This window comes from Schistocerca nitens, chromosome 3, assembly GCF_023898315.1.
Source record: "Schistocerca nitens isolate TAMUIC-IGC-003100 chromosome 3, iqSchNite1.1, whole genome shotgun sequence".
In the NCBI taxonomy this organism is placed as follows: domain Eukaryota; kingdom Metazoa; phylum Arthropoda; class Insecta; order Orthoptera; family Acrididae; genus Schistocerca; species Schistocerca nitens.
The window spans coordinates 638,624,944-638,643,894 of NC_064616.1; the positions used below are offsets into that span (position 1 = coordinate 638,624,944).

The window sequence follows — 18,951 nt, forward strand, 5'->3', positions numbered from 1 at the left end:
ACCAGTAGCTCATAATGCTACAAGAGATGCTATAGTTCAAGGGATATACTGTATTATATATGGCATCATATAGGTGAGGAAACAAGGTATTCGCATTATTTTGTTCAATCCAAGCATAAAATTTTCTATATATGACGGTAGTATCTGTTCCCGAAAGAACAGTTACCGTGGATGACCATGCAGCTTTTGCTAGAAATGGGCAAACATCTATTAGGCGCACTACGAATGTAGTGGTGTGGACATGTTGGGAATGTGGATCTCACGGGGGGCGTGCAAGGGATAAGTCCCTGCAGACGCACTCTCCTCTGTGCCTGCGGTGGCTCAGATGGATAGAGCGTCTGCCATGTAAGCAGGAGATCCCGGGTTCGAGTCCCGGTCGGGGCACATATTTTCAACATGTCCCTAATGAAGTACATCAACGCCTGTTTGCAGCTAGGGTATCCATTTAATTATCATAAAATTTTCTATTTGATTCTATAGTCATATCTCTACCCCACTTCCACGGTCAGAATGGGAGCATAAAATATAAAAGAGGGTCCATTCCTGCTGCTTGTGCAGCGGACGTGTCCTGTGTGCTCACAGTGGTCATCTTGAACATCTCATAGTCTGGACAGTTAAGTACCCGTATTGTAATTCGGTTGGAGTTTTGTGCAGTTTGATGAAAAGTTAATCCGAGAACCGTCGGGGTCACTTGAAACGGAGCACGTATGTGGAAGGAATTGGCCGATCCCTTATTTAAGAAATTATGGCGTCAGTCACCTGATATAATTTAGGAAAACAGCGTAAAAAATGAATCAGGATAACCACAAAGCGCTTTGAATTCCTATCCTTTGTACCTTTTGAATAGGGACCAACCACGTTAGCCACTGCGATACTTCGTTCAGCATGCAGATGAGGCTGCCGGTGCTTCGCTCTGAGTGATATCAGGCAATCATTCATTTGTAGAAGAAAGAATGGTAAGAATATGAAGTTTCATCCACATCTAATGTGTTGAGTCAGAAATACCGTGAACCGTGTCAGTGTACAGTACACTGTATCATGTAATGTGTCGAAGTACTGTTGCATTTCTTGTTATTGTAAAAAATGGGCGTAAATCATTTACAATTACACCGAGACTTAATCGAAAAGTTTACAATGCAAATACATTTGTAGCAACTAGGATATTATTTGTTTCTGTAGTCAGTGGTGGTCACAACCTTACTTTCCCAACCATCTCTCGTATGCGAAGCTATGTTTACTGAAACTCTTTTCCTTCCACTATTCTTCACTTTCACCCCTGTCAGTTATCGCTACTAGTTATGACACATCTTATATAAGGAAATATGTAGAACCTGTATTGGTAGTTCCTATCAGTGCATTTCTACAACTATATTCCAACAGGTCAGTGTAGATAAACTTGAAATAAAAACTCGAGATATCTTCTTAGCGCGATAGATTTTGCTGTTTCCCTGGCCTCGTCGCTCACTCACCTGATAATGTAGCCCACGAAAGTGTCTAAGGTTTTGTCGATTGTAGACTCATTCGATACTCCCGTCCAGAAGCCACTGCAGCTGGACTTTGGACCCAGATAGATGAAATTTTAAATGGCGTTTCACACGATCATTTCACAGCATCTTTGATTAGCTACCTCGTGGTATAAAGCAATTGCACGAAACACTAAAACTGCGAAATTAACCAGATTTCTGTGGACTGCACTAACAGTTTCTCTTTGCATCACTGTACGTTAAATACGGCCCTGATTTCAAACTTTTCTGATGGTTTCTTCCTGACATTGCATAGTTCACAGACAGTTCCGTATAATATCTTGAGACTTGATAGTTACGAGCCTCATATCAATGCACGACTGTCAGTGCTCGTACCGGATGTTCTATGATTAGACTCACGAGAACAAAATAAAGCAGCTGCACGGTGCAACTTCTACGACCAAAGTAATTAAAACTACGCTGGTCTTTGCACAAGACTGACGTCCAGGCAGTTTATCAGGCTGGGAAGTAGGGTACGGCCTGCATTAATTGTCATTTTCTGGAATCTCGAGTGAAATGGACCCGAAGATGCCAAAGCCGGTGGAGTATGTCACGCTTCGTTTTCTCACGGGAATATTTGCGCGTAAAATTTACTCGGTAACGCCGGATATCATTCCGAGCTTCCTGCGTATCTTCAGACAGCCGACCATTCGGCAACGGAGAAACGTCGATTACGGCATATTAGTGCATCAAAACTATTTTGACTGATGTCAGTATTGGACATTATTGCATAATAATGTGCATTATTCCACAATAATTGTATACCGTATGGCACTGCCTCACGGTAGACAAATGACCGTCCACTAAAAACACGCAAATATGGGCGCGCAAATACATTCGAACTCGTTAGGTATATTATTAAGGTAGTAGGAGATCAATTTACGAAACAGAAGCCACGCAGTGGAAATTTAGTAGCCAACGATTTCGAACATCAATAGCAGTTTAGTTTTAAGTCGATATATACACTATGTGATCAAAAGTATCCGGACACCTGGCTGAAAATAACTTACAGGTTCGTGGCGCCCTTCATCGGTAATGCTGGAATTCAGTATGGTGTTGGCCCACCCTTAGCCTTGATGACAGCTTCCACGCAGGCATACGTTCAATCAGGTGCTGGAAGGTTTCTTGGTGAAAGGCAGCCCATTCTTCACGGAGTGCTGCACTGAGGACAGGTATCGATGTCGGTCGGTGAGGCCTGGCACGAAGTCGGCGTTCCAAAACATCCCAAAGGTGATCTGTAGGATTCAGGTCGAGATTCTGTGCAGGCCAGCCCATCACACGGATGTTATCGTCGTGTAACTACTCCGCCACAGGCCGTGCATTATGAACAGGTGCTCGATCGTGTTGAAAGATGCAGTCGCCATCCCCGAATTGCTCTTCAACAGTAGGAAACAAGTAAGTGCTTAAAACATCAGTAGAGGCCTGTGCTGTGATAGTGCCACGCAAAAAAGCAAGCGGTGCAAGCCCCCTCCACAAAAACACGACTATACCATAACACCACCGCCTCCGAATTTTACTGTTGGTACTACACACGCTGGCAGACGACGTTCACCGGGCATACGCCATACCCACACCCAGAGATCGGATCGCCACATTGTGTACTGTGATTCGTCACTCCACACATCGTTTTTCCGCTGTTCAATCGTCCAATGCTTACGCTCCTTACACCAAGCGAGGCGTCGTTTGGCATTTACCGGCGTGATGTGTGGCTTATGAGCAGCCGCTCGACCATGAAATCCAAGTTTTCTCACCTCCCGCCTAACTGTCATAATACTTGCAGTAGATCCTGATGCAGTTTGGAATTCCTGTGTGATGGTCTGGACAGATGTCTGCCTATTACACATTACGACTCTCTTCAACTGTTGGCGGTCTCTGTCAGTCAACAGACGAGGTCGGCTTGTACGCTTTTGTGCTGTACGTGTCCCTTAACGTTTCCACTTCACTATCACATCGGAAACAGTGGACCTAGGGATGTTTAGGAGTGTGGAAATCTCACGTACAAGCGTATGAGACTAGTGATACCCAATTACCTGACCACGTTCGAAGTCCGTGAGTTCCGCGGAGCGCCCCATTTTGCTCTCTCACGATGCCTAATGCCTACTGAGGTCGCTGATATGGAGTACCTGGCAGTAGGCGGCAGCACAGTGCACCTAATATGAAGAACGTATGTTTTTGGGGGTGTGCGGATACTTTTGATCACATAGTGTATGAACACACCTTCTGGAGTGCTACCCAAATTATTTTGTCTCAGCAGTTGGGCGGGATCACTGTCATTTGTCGAGCAGACGATACAAAGAATATCTGAAAAATGTGTCGTTGTCCGGTTCGCTGTTTACCGACCACTGTCACGGCATGCATCATCAATTTGTGACTGGAATGCCACCGCAGCATAGGACAAGTATGCACCAATGCAATCTTCACAAGAGTTTGTGGGACTAAAGTCGAAATGCGCACTGTCTTCTATTTCTTTTCTGTCCAGGTTTTGAAACGAGTTGACCCACCGTGCGACACACCAATAAGGAGTAGGTTTTAAGGTTGATGTGATGATGGCAGTAGCCCAAACGAGGTTGTAAATAAAGACATGTTTTAAGCGTGTCAGATATGACTCATAAATCATGTATTGGAATGCGTACTTGTCTGTGTGTATGGCCCTCTGTAGTCGTAGCGTCTTTTAAAGACAGCTGTTGACTATTTTACTTGACAAGTTCCCAGACTATCGACTTTCAGTGTACTCAGCAGATGGTTTTTCTTAATTATTCCAGGCTTTATCTCTTCTTTACGTAACTTTCTGTTCTCTGTTGATACTGAAGGCTAGTAACACCACTGATTTCTGCAGTGGAAGGTTGACTACCTCCTGAAGTATGATGGAATATATTTATCACTATGAATATTGGTTGAAGTTGTTTGCGAAAAAGCCTCTGTATGAGATGTTGTAACGAATCTCGAGGTGGATGTTCACTGGCCGGTTAGTGATAACAGACACCATTAGTTACCGATTCATTCACTTTCCAGACCTTTGCATTAAAGTCTATTCTGTACTTGTCCTCCACCTGTGACCTTAGGGAGAGGTTCATACAGGTTATAACTTTTCGGGAGAGATTTGTAGTTCATCATCAGCAGTGTCATTAGTTCTTATGTTTTGTGGAGGGGTTTTATTTTATCTGGCGTTCTCTGCGTAGACTGTAGTGGTTCATTTTTGGGAAAATTCTGGAAGTCGAAATTATTTTAATTCTGAAAGGCAAAAACAATACACAATTGAGGCAAATATATAACGAATTAGAATACAAATGATAATACAATCACTAATTTCATTAACTAGTTCCCTAGTTCTTAAAAACACAAACTGAATATACGACAAACAGACGTATTTGAAAAAGAAAGGCGTCTTTTTCTAGAGCATAAACTGGAAAACTCGTTAATAGGATGAAAGCAAGAAATCAACTCTTAGATAGAATATGTAGAGTTTAAAGGCTGTCTGCATGATTAATGAATAAATTAAGGGGGATCGGAAGCCGATACTGATTTCAGTGGAGAAGACTGATACGTTATTGGCTGAAACCTTATCGTCGCTGCATAGGTACTAAAACTGGATGCGCTGCTGCTACTGTTTATCGTATTTTTAACAGCGGTTAAGAAATTTTTAATCTAATAGTACTATTTTCACTACTTTTGTCGACTCTTACAAAAACTTAAAGCCACTTATGGTGCACGTTCACATTACTACCACTGGGAGGCGGACCCCTGCTGTGAGACACCACTGCGTTCTACCTACTTTAAAGAAAATAAAAACACTAGTCTTCATTAACAACGCTGTAACAACTTATCTACCAAACTAGCATTTTTCAATACTTAACGCAATTAAAATTTTAATCTAATTTTTCGAGTATTAGCTCCTTCCAACAGAGCATCTATGGGCTGTTAAAAATGACTAGTCAGTGGAAACCGATTTAGCTATTAAAGAATCTAAGTCAGCATTTAACAGAAATAGGTTTCATAAAGAACATAGGGTGTCTCTCAAAAGACGACATAATACAGTAAGCATATCAGCAATAATGGTATATTTACGGCCCATAAAATGGTTGACATACTATTCCTTATTTAGCGTTGTAGTAATTGTGCATGTTTAGACGACATGCACACCAATCTGGAACCACCCACTCGGTATATCGCGTCTTTCGTCAGCCTACCTTTAAGATGATCTGTCACTATATCATGCTGTAAAAAGTCCGACAACACGTGAGTCCGTCACTGGAAGTTTTCGTATTTTGATCGTTATGCATTACGACACTCAAACTTATGGGACGGCGTGACTGTGGGAAGCATAGCATCCTCGCCCGGTTCCTTCTTTATTGCTACTATTTCTGTACGTCAGAAACGTTGCAGTGTGAAACATATGAAAGAAGACTCATTTGGTGATTAATTCAAGACGTCTGGAGTCCAATGACAAGTATACGACGAGCTGTTCATGTAATTAGATTCCCCAACATAAGTGATCCTCCGAGCGAGGCTGTGTGCGATGGGACAAACGGTGGCTTTTGCAGAGAATAAATTCTACGCCAATCGCTTCACTGGCCAAAGAATTTTATATATGTATTATGGAGCATTTGACTTGGATGCGTAATTTTTTATTTCATTCGTCCAACTGACCTTTTCACACTTGAACTGAAATAAGAGCATATTCTAGTTGGCAGTGTCTGTGTTTTACAGTGTACTATGTCATGTCCTTCAGACACTGCAACGATCTACAGCTGTGTGACATGGAAGAAATGCACTCACAATTGCGAATATGTGTCTGTAGGATCGGCCCAAAGCCCCGTATGTCACTACGTTTCACGAATAAAGTGTAGCTGAAATCTACACGTATTCGCAACTGCGAATACATTTTTTCTGTTTCATAGGGCTGCAGACCGTAACAATGTCTATTCCTTCAGACATGCATGTATGCGCCACAAAACATAGACACTGCAATTAGTATTACATGCCTAGACAAGTCGCGGCACCGGCCGTGGTGGCCGAGCGGTTCTAGGCGCTACAGTCTGGAACCGCGCGACCACTACGGTCGCAGGTTCGAATCCTGCCTCGGGCATGGATGTGTGTAGTGTCCTTAGGTTAGTTAGATTTAAGTAGTTCTAAGTTCCAGGGTTCAAATGGCTCTGAGCACTATGGGACTCAACTGCTGTGGTCATAAGTCCCCTAGAACTTAGAACTACTTAAACCTAACTAACCTAAGGACAGCACACAACACCCAGCCATCACGAGGTAGAGAAAAATCCCTGACCCCGCCGGGAATCGAACCCGGGAACCCGGGCGTGGGAAGCGAGAACGCTACCGCACGACCACGAGATGCGGGCTAAGTTCCAGGGGACTGATGACATTAGAAGTTAAGTCCCATAGTGCTCAGAGCCATTTGAACCAAGTCGCGGCAATAATAAATAAGCCTCCCCTGTGCGGCAATCACAGAAACAGTGCGACTGCTGGACGCGGAAATACGGTGACGTGTGGGGGTTTTGGTCGGCCTAGGAGGCGTGCTCCGATAGCCGAAGTTCAGCCGGCACGGTAACTCGATCTGTTCTTCAGAAGTCTGACTGCTCTCTGTAAAAGAAATAACGAACAAAATGAAGGGAAAAAAAGTTGATAAGGCGGCCGCTCGCGTAAATTAGGAAGTACGGGTTCGAGTCTTGGTCTGGCACAAATTTGCATTTGTCACCAATAAACCGTGCAGCTGAAGTCTAAATGTATTCACAATTACGAATGCATTTCTTCTATAGGCATATTCCGTCGTAAACCAGCAACATATAGCGGTACTCGGCATGATTTGAAAGGGAGGTCGACCGAATGAGTTGAGTTTCGAATAACAAATTTAGTACATTTATTAAACCACAACTTACAAAAAAATGCATAACAAGTCACTTTATATCGCTCCATAAAATATCACAACAGAACTTTCCCCTGAGCTGTATAGAAAAATGACTCCTCTTAAGAACGTAAGGGGATTAACAACCTGCCTATACACCATGCTAGCCAAAGAATTTTTGAAAAAATAAAGAACAGTTTAATCGCGATAAAACTAAAATTTACAAAACTTCACGATTTTAAAAATCAAACATTTAAAAACTTCCCTTTTATAATCAACTTGATTGATTCCGAGTATGGATCCTGAACAATGTTACTCAAAACTTGCCTATGACAGCCACATGGATGCATGTGGACTAGTAAACAAGCATCCATCATCAGCATTTACACTGAAGAGCCAAAGAAACTAGTACACCTGTCTAATATCGTGTAAGGCCCCCGCGAACACTCGCCTCGTCCGACCAGACAATAAGTTTCTAGTCAACAGTCCAATGTCGGTTCCGAAAGCCCATATCGATGGTGTTTCGTTGAATGGTTCGCACGCTGACACTTGCTGATGGCTCAGAATTGAACTCTGCAGCAATTTGCGGAAGGGTTGCACTTCTGTCACGTTGAACGATTCTCTTCAGTCGTCATTGGTTCCGTTCTTGCAGGATCTTTTTCCGGCAGCAGCGATGCCAGAGATTTGATGTTTTACCGGATTCCTGATATTCACGGTACACCCGTGTAATGGCCGTACGAGAAAATCTCCACTTCATCGCTACCCCGTAGGTGCTGTGTCCCATCGCTCGTGCGCCGACTATAACAACACATTCAAGCTTACTTAAATCTTGATAGCCTGCCGTTGTAGCAGCAGTAACCGATCTAAAACTGCGCCAGACATTTGTCGTCTTATACAGGTGTTAATGGACGCTGCGTCCGTAACGTACCAGCAGCATCGCAACAGAGTGCTGTGACACAGCTTCTCATAAGAAGCGACATATTTTTAATTTCGTCAGTGTTCTTATGAATGACCTCGAAGAAAACGATTTATTGACACATCCAAGACGGATTCAGAAAAAATCGTTCTTGTGAAAAACAACTAGCGCTTTATTCTCACGAAGTAATGAGTGCTATCGACAGGAGACGTCACATTGATTCCAAATTTTTCGATTTCCAGAACGACTTTGACACCGTTCCTTACAGGCGACTTCTAATCAAATAGCGTTCCTGTGGAGTATCATCTCAGTTTTGTGATTGGGTTCGTGATTTCCTGTCTGAAAGGTCACAGTTCGTAATAACTGACTGGAAGTCATCGAGTAAAACAAAAGCAATATCTGACGTTCCCAAAGGAAGTGCTATAGGCCCTCTGCTGATTCTGATCTACATAAACGATTTAGGAGACGATCTGAGCAGTCCTCTTAGATTGTTTGCAGAATATGCTGTAATTTACCGTCTTGTAATGTCATCAGATGATCAAATCGAATTGCAAAATGATTCAGACAATATATCTGTATGGGCATAAAGTGGCAATTGACTCTAAATAATGAGGTCCACCTGAATACTAAAAGGAATCCCAAAAATTTCGGTTACACCATAAATCACACAACTAAATCTTAGATATTAGTATTACGAATAACTCAAAGTGAAACAGTCACATAGATAATGTTACGGGGAAAGCAAACCAACGACTCCGATTTATTGGCAGAACACTTAGAAAATGTAACAGGTGTCCTAAAGAGACAGCACACTACGCTTGGCCGCCCTCTCCTGGAGTATTGCTGTGCACTGTCTGATCTGCATCAGATAAAACTGAAGGAAAACATCGAAAAACTTCAAAGCAGGGCAGCTCGTTTTGCATTATCTCGAAATAGGAAAGAGAGTGCCACGGATATGTTATACGAACTGGGGTGGTAGTCGCTGAATCAAAGGCGTTTTTCGCTGCGGCAGGACCTTCTCATGAAATTTCGATCACCAACTTTCTCCTCAAAATCTGAAAATATTTTGTTGGTGCCCACCCACTGAGGGAGAACTGATCATCATAATAAAATAAGAGAATCAGAGCTCGCACGCAAAGATTTGAGTTTTCATTTTCCCCCTGCAGTGTTCGAGAGTGGAAAGGTAGAGAAGTAGCTTGAAGGTGGTTCGATGAACCATCTGCCAGGCACTTATTTGTGAATTGCAGAGTAATCATGTAGATGTAGCTGTAGATATTACACCCATTAACATGCAAAACAAACTGCGGGATGGACCCTGCCCAGTACATCAAAAAACAAGTTACACCAATTTACACGGAACCAAACCGATAAGTCGCTGCGTCTAAGATAGAGCAGAATTAGCAACACCTCAGCTTGCAGCATCTGATCGTAGCACAACAGGACACGGGGCTGCCTCCACTGGTGATGGCCTTTGCCGCTCCCATTTCGCTGTCACCAACCCTCTGCCCAACTCATAGCCTCAACAGCGAATTCCCGTCCACTGCCCGGTGCCATGAGATGCCACCGTTTCCGCTAGAGGGAGCAAAGACCGTATCTGCCCAGCGACTCAATGAACCAGAGTGGTGCTAACCTTCACTAAAAAAAATCGTGCCACCCTTAACACAAACATAATTACGAGGGCATGCTAAAAATTAACTCCTCCGAATTTTTTAATGTGAAAACTCTTACAGATTTTTAAATAAAACAAACATTATTAACATTCTACATCTCCATTCTCGATGTCTACGTACACTCTGCCGCTAGAGGGCTCCGGATTGTAGCGTGTAACGTAGCGGTATGTAACGTAACGATGTCGGTGCATGAGAAACGGCGTGCTGTAATAGAGTCCCGATAACGACGAGTTCGTCCACACATGGAGCATCCTCTCCTTCAGGATGATAATGCAACATCACACACGAGTGCGCCATCTGCATCAAACCGACACTTTCGGTTTACTGTCATCGACCACCCTTCATACAGTCCCAACTTGGCCCCATCCGATTTTCATCTGTTTCCAAAATTTACAGAACACCTTCGAGGACTTCACTTTGGTAGTAATGACACGACGCAAAAGAGATGAGACTGTCTCTCCGTCAACAAAGTCAAACACTCTACAGCGACGGTATCAACAACTAGCCCCTCGCTGGGAGAAATATGTTCGTCATCAGAGTGACTATATTGAGAAATAAATACGTATACATGAATAATAACAATGTATGTTAACAACGTTTGTTTAAGAGTTTTCAGATAAAAAATTCGATACCATTACTTTTCATCACACCGTCATATTTGACGGCAATCTAATCACATATGTCTTGAACTTTGAAGATTTAGCATGTATGAGCAGTATAACACGAAGAGTCGCGCTGCGTAAATAATTGAGTTCGATTTGTTGCTTATTTTACAGTTTACTTCTACAACTTCGCGTGGCGAGATTACGGTGAAGCGACAACCACTCACCTGTTGGACATGGTCAAAGTCATGGCCTTCGCCTTAGAAGAGGGCAAGGTAGCCATTCATTGTCATGCTGGTAAGCAAGAGCAGCTGATATTTCTTAGTGTCTGTTATACAATAGACGAACTGAATGTTAGATTGATATGACTTGTTTGCTTCATAAGGCATCCACATATTGCCACCTTGTCAAATAAAGACATGATTGGGGACCGGGGCACTGATATGAAATAAACTGTTGTTGGTTTTTGTTTGTTTTGTTTTTTTTTTCGGGGCGCAAAAACAGCGAGGGTCATATGCGCCCACTGTTGTTAGTGTACAGCAACCAGCCACAAAATAAAGCAGCCTAAAAACCAATTTGTGACTGGTTGCATTACACCCTCAACAATTTATGCCCATATTACTTAAAGTATAAGACCAATAACACTTCGTGGCCTCCCTATGTGCTGTGCAGTTGTATTCAGTGAGTTAATGTTTATATAGCAGCTTGCACTTTTGTTACTTTGATTATTAATATCGCGTTCAGCGCCGTCTGAGAGACACCAGAACTTGTTTTTGTTCTTTTTTTTTGTTTATCGTAGCTTTAGTAGTGTAGAGTTTCGCCGCCTGTAGAGCCACAATCGAGAAGTTTGAACGTTTAGACAGCCAGTTTGTAGTCTTAGTTCGTTCTCTCGCTGTGTGCTGTGCAGTTGTGTTCAGTAAGTCAGAGCAGTTGAGCTTTCCACCTCAGAAGCACCACAGTCGGGTAATTTTCTCAATTGCAGAGGTCTCTTTGTATTTTCCAGTTACTTCTCACACATTTTTTTGTCTTTTTGAGATTCTATTGAGTTGTTTTACACGGTACGGTGTGGTAGGGACTGTGCTTGTTGTGAGCAGACAGAAGGAGAACTGGCTGCTGTTCGTAAACAGCTGATAGCTGCGTTGGCCACGGTCGACAGGCTTCTGGCTTCTGGTCAAAGCTGCGGCGCCAGCAGGGCGCTCGTAACTTGCAATAACGTTGGTGCCGTTGGAATACTCTGGTGACCTGGTTGTTGCTTCGTTTTATGATACACGTTCGCTGACCAGTGCATCTTAACTCGAGAATGAGTAGAGGACATTGGGGGGTTCGCACGTCATTGTGTGGAAGACGGAAGAGGAAATCGGCCATTCAGCTGGCTACTTACGCCTTAACAATAGATACGAGGTGCTACCCAATGCTGATAACATTTCTGAGCCAGCAAGGGATGCTTCTCCTGTTGGGCCAGCGGCCGATTTTCCCGCCCAGTCCGGACAGGTGCAGAGGACTGGTATGTTAGTCATTACCGAGCGAGGTGGCGCGGTGGCTAGCACACTGGACTCGCATTCGGGAAGACGACTGTTCAATCCCGCGTCCGGTCATCCTGATTTAGGTTTTCCGGGATTTCCCTAAATCGCTCCAGGCAAATTCCGGGATGGTTCCTTTGGAAGGGCACGTCCTACTTCCTTCCCCGTCCTTCCCTTATCCGATGAGACCGATGACCTCGCTGTCTGGTCTCCTCCGCCGAAACAACCCAACCCAGCCGTAAACAGTGGGACCTCCAACGCTAGGAAGCTAATGGAACCCCTAAGGGAAGTAGCATGCAGGGCGCGAAAGAAAGCGAATGTGCACTCGGTGTGTTTGGCGAGGGTCTCATCTGTGACGTGGAGGAGGCTTTGCCGGCGGTTGTCGAGCGCACTGGGTGCAACCGATTGCAAATAATGGCACATGTTGGCACGAATGACGCTTGCCGCTTGGGTTCTGAGGCCATCCTCGGTTCCTGCCGGCAGATGGCAGATTTGGTGAAGGCAACTAGCATCGTACGCGTTGTGCAGGCTGAGCTGACTGTTTATAGCATCGTACCCACGATGGCATTTGAACACCGTTCCGCACTGTCGTTTAATGAACAAAATACGAGCTTACCTAGTATCGGACCAGACTTGCGACGGGACTGAAAACTTCCTTACAAATAGTACTCTACACGTCGTTCTTAACGGAACAAAATCGACGGATCTAAAGGTAAATTCCGGAGTACCCCAAGGAAGTGTGACAGGACCGTTACTGTTCTCCGTGTATACAAGTGACCTAGTAAATAGTGTCGGAATCTCCTTGAGACTGTTCGCAGATAATGGAGTTGTCTAGAACAAAGTAACATGGCCAAAAGACACTATCGATTTGCAGAATGACCAGCAGAGGACTGATGACTGGTTCAGGCTCTGGCAGTTGACCCTGAAAGTAAATAAATTTCATATATTATGCATACAATGGAAAACGAAGCCACTACTATAACTGTATTATTGATGAAAAGTTGCTGGGAACATACTCTACCGTCAAATATGTATGAGTAATTATCCAGAGCGACCTTAAGTGGAACGGCCACATAAAACAAATAGAAGGGAAAGCAGATGTCAGACTGAGATCCATAGAAAGAATCTTAAGCAAATGCAATTCATCCGCGAAGGAACTGGTTTACAAGGAATTCGTTTGAACGATTCTTGAAAACTGTTCATCACTGTGGGATCCCTGCCGAATAGCACTGATAGAACAGACAGAGAAGAGCCAACGCCGAGCGATGTGTTTCGTTACGGGATCGTTTAGTCGGTGCGAGAGTGTTACGGAGATGCTCAACAAACTCCAGTGGCAGACGCTACAAGGGAGGTGTTGTGCATCATGGAGAGGTTTACTGCCGAAATTTCGAGAGAGGACTTTACCGAAAGAGTCGTACTCTCATACACATCTCGCGAAATGACCACGATAAGAAAATTCCAGAAATTAGTTCTAATACAAAGGCTTACCGACAATCATTCTTCCCACGCGCCAATCGCGATTGGAACAGGAAAGGGCGGATCAGTTTGTGGTACCAAAAGTACCCTCCGCCATACGCCTCTAGGTGGCTTGCGAAATATTATGTATATATAGACTTAAGTAGCGTGTGCCAAAGTGGTGGAAAGCGAAATAAATTGTGAGATGTGATTTCTTTCTTGACTGCGTCCAAAGTTTCCATATACCTTAAAAACCAGTTTTCAAACATTTATTTATAATTAATTCTTCAAGAAACATAAAATCCAATGAAAAAAATACGGCAAAGATTACATCTTTTTTTTTCAGACAACAGTAAGGTGCTCGAAAGTATACTTGCTTAAACACTGAACCACATTTGCTACACGTAACCATTTAAAGCACACGAGGCGAAAAATTAGTTACTCCGAAGAGACATCACTCTAACACCATCTCTATTCTTCATAATGGCATTAGCTCAGCGAAGAAGAGAGTCTACAAGTCTCTTTGGACATGTCATATCCAGCTGGTGATTACAACCTGTATAGCTGCCGAATTGCGGCGATGTTGATCGCTGCGTTCCAGCTCCTGTTCCAAATAGTCCGAGACGTTGGCTATGGGATTAAGATTGGGTGATTTAGCGTTTCAGTCGATGTGCGATAGCGTGCATGAATCTTCATCAAACGAGGAACTTATGTATGCAACGCTGGGAAGACTGTTGTTGTCATGTTGGAAGTCGGGAGAATGAACAGCGCACTCATTTTAAAGAAGTAGAAGAATGGGCACTGACAATGTTGTTATAAACGTCCTGGTTTCTACTTGCTCTTACATTCTGCAGTGGGTTTTAATAAGGTTGAATGTGTCAGTATAGGGGAGCAAAAATAGTCATACAGTGACAGTAGTGCGATAAGAGGCTTTAAAACTTACCATGCATCATGGAGGATGAATATCAGTTTTTAGTGAGTAATGGCTGTGGAAGCTACTGTCAAGTGGTGTGCGTTTGGTGCCGCCATCGTTCACATTGGGGCTATCGAAAGGACACGTAAGCCACAGCCCGATGCAGCACGGTCACGAGAGCTATCGCTGCTCTCGCCCTACGAATCTCGATGTGACGTACGAGCTTCGCACACCACTGTTTGGAAATGAGCGAGGACGCTACGAACTTTTGAGATTGTAATGGCTTGGCCGGCATACGTCATTACAAGGGCGTGCTGAATAGCAATGCTTCGGGATTTTTTATTCTGTTCTCAAAATCGGTTGAGGTATTATATGTCACGCACTTAGAACTACTTAAACCTAACTAACCTAAGGACATCACACACACCCATGCCCAAGGCAGGATTCAAACCTAAGACCGTAGCGGTCGCGCGGTTCCAGACTGTAGCGCCTAGAACCGCTCGGTCACACCGGCCGGCTCTCTCAGCTTCCTTGGCGTCATTATGCTTTGCTTGCAGACTTAGGCGCTTGTTCGTTCTCCTGTGCTGCAATAACTTCCTTGTGGCGACTGACACAGGTGGTTTGGCTTCCAGGAGCTGACAAGGTAGAAATTGGACGAATTTTTAGTGTCGGCCAGGGACAATATCCTGGAGCGTATCAATGTGCTGCTCTTACTGACGATCACAGGACTTAAGTTGCATCAACGTGTTGCCCTCGCCTTGACCTCTTATTGAATCCTCCTCATCTTGCATTCCCCTTTACGGTCCGACATATGCCTACCTTGATCCAAACACGGGACTTTATGTGCTTAGACTTTTTTATCACGAAAGGTACAAAAAAACTCTGTACGTTACCTGCACTGAAGGTTATTCCCACAAAATGTGCCTCGGATTCGATTCCACAACGACTAAGCACCGATATATTACCTGGAGAACGTAAAGATTACGTTCAGAGTGTCTTCGAATTACTGACGCCTCTTACGACTCAGAGTGATGCTTGGGGTCCACCCCAGGATGCGACTGAATACATGGCGGATGCTGTGAGTAGGAGGACAGTGGGCGTTCTTGCCCAAATTGCTGACATCAGTGTCACCATTCCTGGAATTCTAATATCGTCACATCCAGACAATTGCACCAAGGCCATGACATAGCTTTCAATTGTGGCATTACGAGCATAACTTGCGCACATTTTCTTACAAGTTTGACGGCTAAGAATAACTGGCTACATTACCAGAAGCTTCATTGTACATTATTGTAACTAATATGTGTGATATTTGCAAATTATGCCTACCACGAAAAGCAAAAGCTATATATGATCACCCATTAATATGAGCTTCAATCACATAACATATGTAATGACTGTCACTGTGCTAGCACAGTGCATATAGCCAACCAAGATGCTCTACAGAAACAGACATAAACATATTTTCCATATTGTCAATAGATATATGACATTCACTAGTGCTTACAGAATAATACAGCACCTCACACACATCGCAAACCAAACATCACACATAAATGTCACAATACACAGAAAACGCAGGAATTACCGACCCGCCTCCCCTCCCCCCCCCCCCAAATGTGACCAGTGGCGTTACCTTGTTGTGTTGACATCATGATGCCCTTGGCCAATCGATACTCGGCCCAGGGCACCAATGGTGTGCAAGCTCGACCGCCCCCCCCCCTCCCTTCAATTAATTTTAATTTTTATAGTTAGACTGCAAGTGGGCTGTCATTTGATATCTGCACTTTGTAGTGAGATAACCAGTATGAAATGCCTGCATCGAGCAGGTGGGCAGAATGAGATGATGGCTATCAGTAAGTATTCTGCTGGCCACCAAACTCCCCAGACATGTACATTATTGAACATATCTGGGATGCATTGCAACGTGCTATTCAGAAGAGATCTCCACCCTTGTGCTCTTCTGGATTTATGGAGAGCCCTGCAGAATTCATGGTGTCAGTTCCCTCCAGCAGTACTTCATACATTAGTCAGTCCATGCCATGTCGCGTTGCAGCATTTCTGTGTGCTCGCTTGGGCCCTACATGATATTAGGGAGTACCAGTTTCTTTGGCTCTTCAGTGTAGCTGGTGGGCTATGTAATGGTACTGATAGACGTCCTAGGTACAGTATAGAGCGTGACCTGTAAAAGACTGATCAGTATCGAGACACCAATATGTTGCGTTTGTATATGCTCTCAGACGCCACGACTGACCTCATCTGAGCTCCTAAGTCACGAGAGTTAATTTGCGAGTTGGAGTGGCTGCATATGAAGGTTACAGGCTCTAATGTTGGCGTGGTTCCTGTTGATTCTCTTAGTAGATGGAGTTACGCTAGATATGGCCTTCACCTCAACAGGTAATAGAAGTATGGACTGGCTGGGCTAATAATAGAAAATTTAATGGGGGAATCACTGTGATGAATGATAGAATGCTAATGGTTTCAGGCTTCAGAACAGCCCCTCTTTTAGGTTAGGGAGAACAGAAACACACCAAGTCTTACGAGAGGTTAGGACTGAAGCAAGTCTTCAGTTTGTGAAAGAAACAAAATAACATAATTCTGGTGTTTTGCACCAGCACAGACACGTGTTGGTTAAAAATTTTCTACAAACAGCAAACATTTTATTTCCACTCAATTTTAAAGCGTGAAACGCCAGTTATCTTTATTACGTCAAAATATTCGAGGGCTAAGAAGTAAAATTAATGAGCTAGTTATCTGCATCGATGAATTATACATCAAAACCAGTTGACATAATCTGCCTCTCTGAACGTCATGTGACTACTGGTATGTCGTATTTATTTTGTATGTAATTAAGATCTGAAAAATCTTCCCATAAACATGTGTTGATCCAAAAGTGATTAAAAATTGAAAGGCCAGGTCAGTTACTGCAGGAAAGTCTTCTTTTGGCACCAACTTCTAGAAATCTATAAATTATTCTCTAGAAGTTTGTAACTTTGGAAATATTTTTTCTGCAAAATGTTTTTAGAGCAGAATTATTCAGCAGTTCAATGAGTTCCAAGGGAATATTGGCAGCATCCTTTTTTCTCTAAAAATGCCAACACCTACTCTCTCAAGTTGAAGAAATGTTTCAACATGTTGTCCCTTGAGAGAAATTGACAGCGCAATGCAGTTGTAGCTCTTTATATTCGCTGATACATTCTTCAAATAAAATTTTGAATTGACGTCTTTGAAGAGCTTTTGCACTCACGTAGTTTATGTAGAGTACTACCGGATCCCCAATAACACCCATCTTCAAGTCCTTTGCTCACAATGGTTCCTGGTGGATGATGAAACGATATGAACATATTTTTAGATTAAGTAATTTTCTAACGAAGCTACACAACCATTGTTTTTCCCGATCACTGCGGGAGCACCATCAGTACAAACAGATTTCATTTTACCCATGATAAAGCCCTTTTTTCAGTGTGTTCTTTAATTTTCGTTAATAGGTCTTTTCCATGGGTTGTAATTTCTAGCTGACATAATTCTAGTAACTCTTGACATACGCCGCGCGGTCTAAAGCATCTTGTCAAGGTCGAACGTTTGAGTCCTCCCTCGGGCATGAGTGTGTGTGTTGTCCTTAGCTTAAGTTAGTTTAAGTTTGATTAAGTAGTGTGTAGGCTTAGGGACCGATGACCTCAGCAAAATGGCTCTGAGCACTATGCGACTTAACTTCTGAGAACTTAGGACTAATTAAACCTAACTAACCCAAGGACATCACACACATCCATGCCCTAGGCAGGATTCGAACCTGCGACCGTAGCGGTCGCTCGGTTCCAGACTGTAGCGCCCAGAACCGCACGGCCACTCTGGCCGGCCTGACCTCAGCAGTTTGGTCCCATAAGACCTTACCCCAAATTTCTTGACATAGATTCTAGTGTTCATCAATCAAACGAACAAAAATAGCCAACTGAGATCTGCTCGTTAAATCACAAGTTTCGTCTACAGCCAACGAAAAGTATTGGCACTTTGTTACTAACGGATCTAGCCGCTGATATCAACTGACATCTCGTCCACCCGTCTCGTAACGGTGTTTCGCGAAAGATTATCGACTTTATCTTCGATGTTTTGGTCATTACAATTTCGTGCAGACCCTTTCTCACAGTTTCTGCATTAAAAAGAGGCTTCTCCTTTTTCGTTAAAACCAAAGAAATCTCTTAAGATGTAGATTCGAGCTCGTTGTACCTTTTAACGAAAATATTATGTTGGTGGAATAGTTCCCGTTTCATTATCTTTAAAAAATCCTCTCTGATGGCACTACCACCAGGATCCCCTTTTTCAAAGTTATTAGATTTTGCTTATAATGTCTTTCTAAATTATATTATTTTACGCAGTTACTGTAGCAAAACAAAGTAAACATACGGGTTACTGCGCCTTGCTTTCTGTAAAACAATAGTTATTTTCCCATTCATCATGAAAACGACGGTAGGACTCTGTCGATTTCGACGGGCTTGGTTTG

The 18,951-nt window shown here is 43.4% G+C and overlaps 1 protein-coding gene and 1 non-coding gene across 2 annotated transcripts in view; both read left to right on the forward strand.

Moving 5' to 3' along the window:
• LOC126249375 (protein tyrosine phosphatase domain-containing protein 1-like) overlaps positions 1-18,951 on the forward strand; it is a 396,740-nt gene that overhangs the window by 160,659 nt on the left and 217,130 nt on the right. The window contains exon 4 of the mRNA XM_049951029.1: positions 10,740-10,862. Coding sequence (XP_049806986.1) covers positions 10,740-10,862 — 123 coding nt within the window. The remainder of the gene's footprint in view (positions 1-10,739; positions 10,863-18,951) is intronic.
• Positions 310-384, forward strand: Trnat-ugu (transfer RNA threonine (anticodon UGU)). The gene has a single exon. It is a non-coding gene; the product is annotated as a tRNA-Thr (tRNA).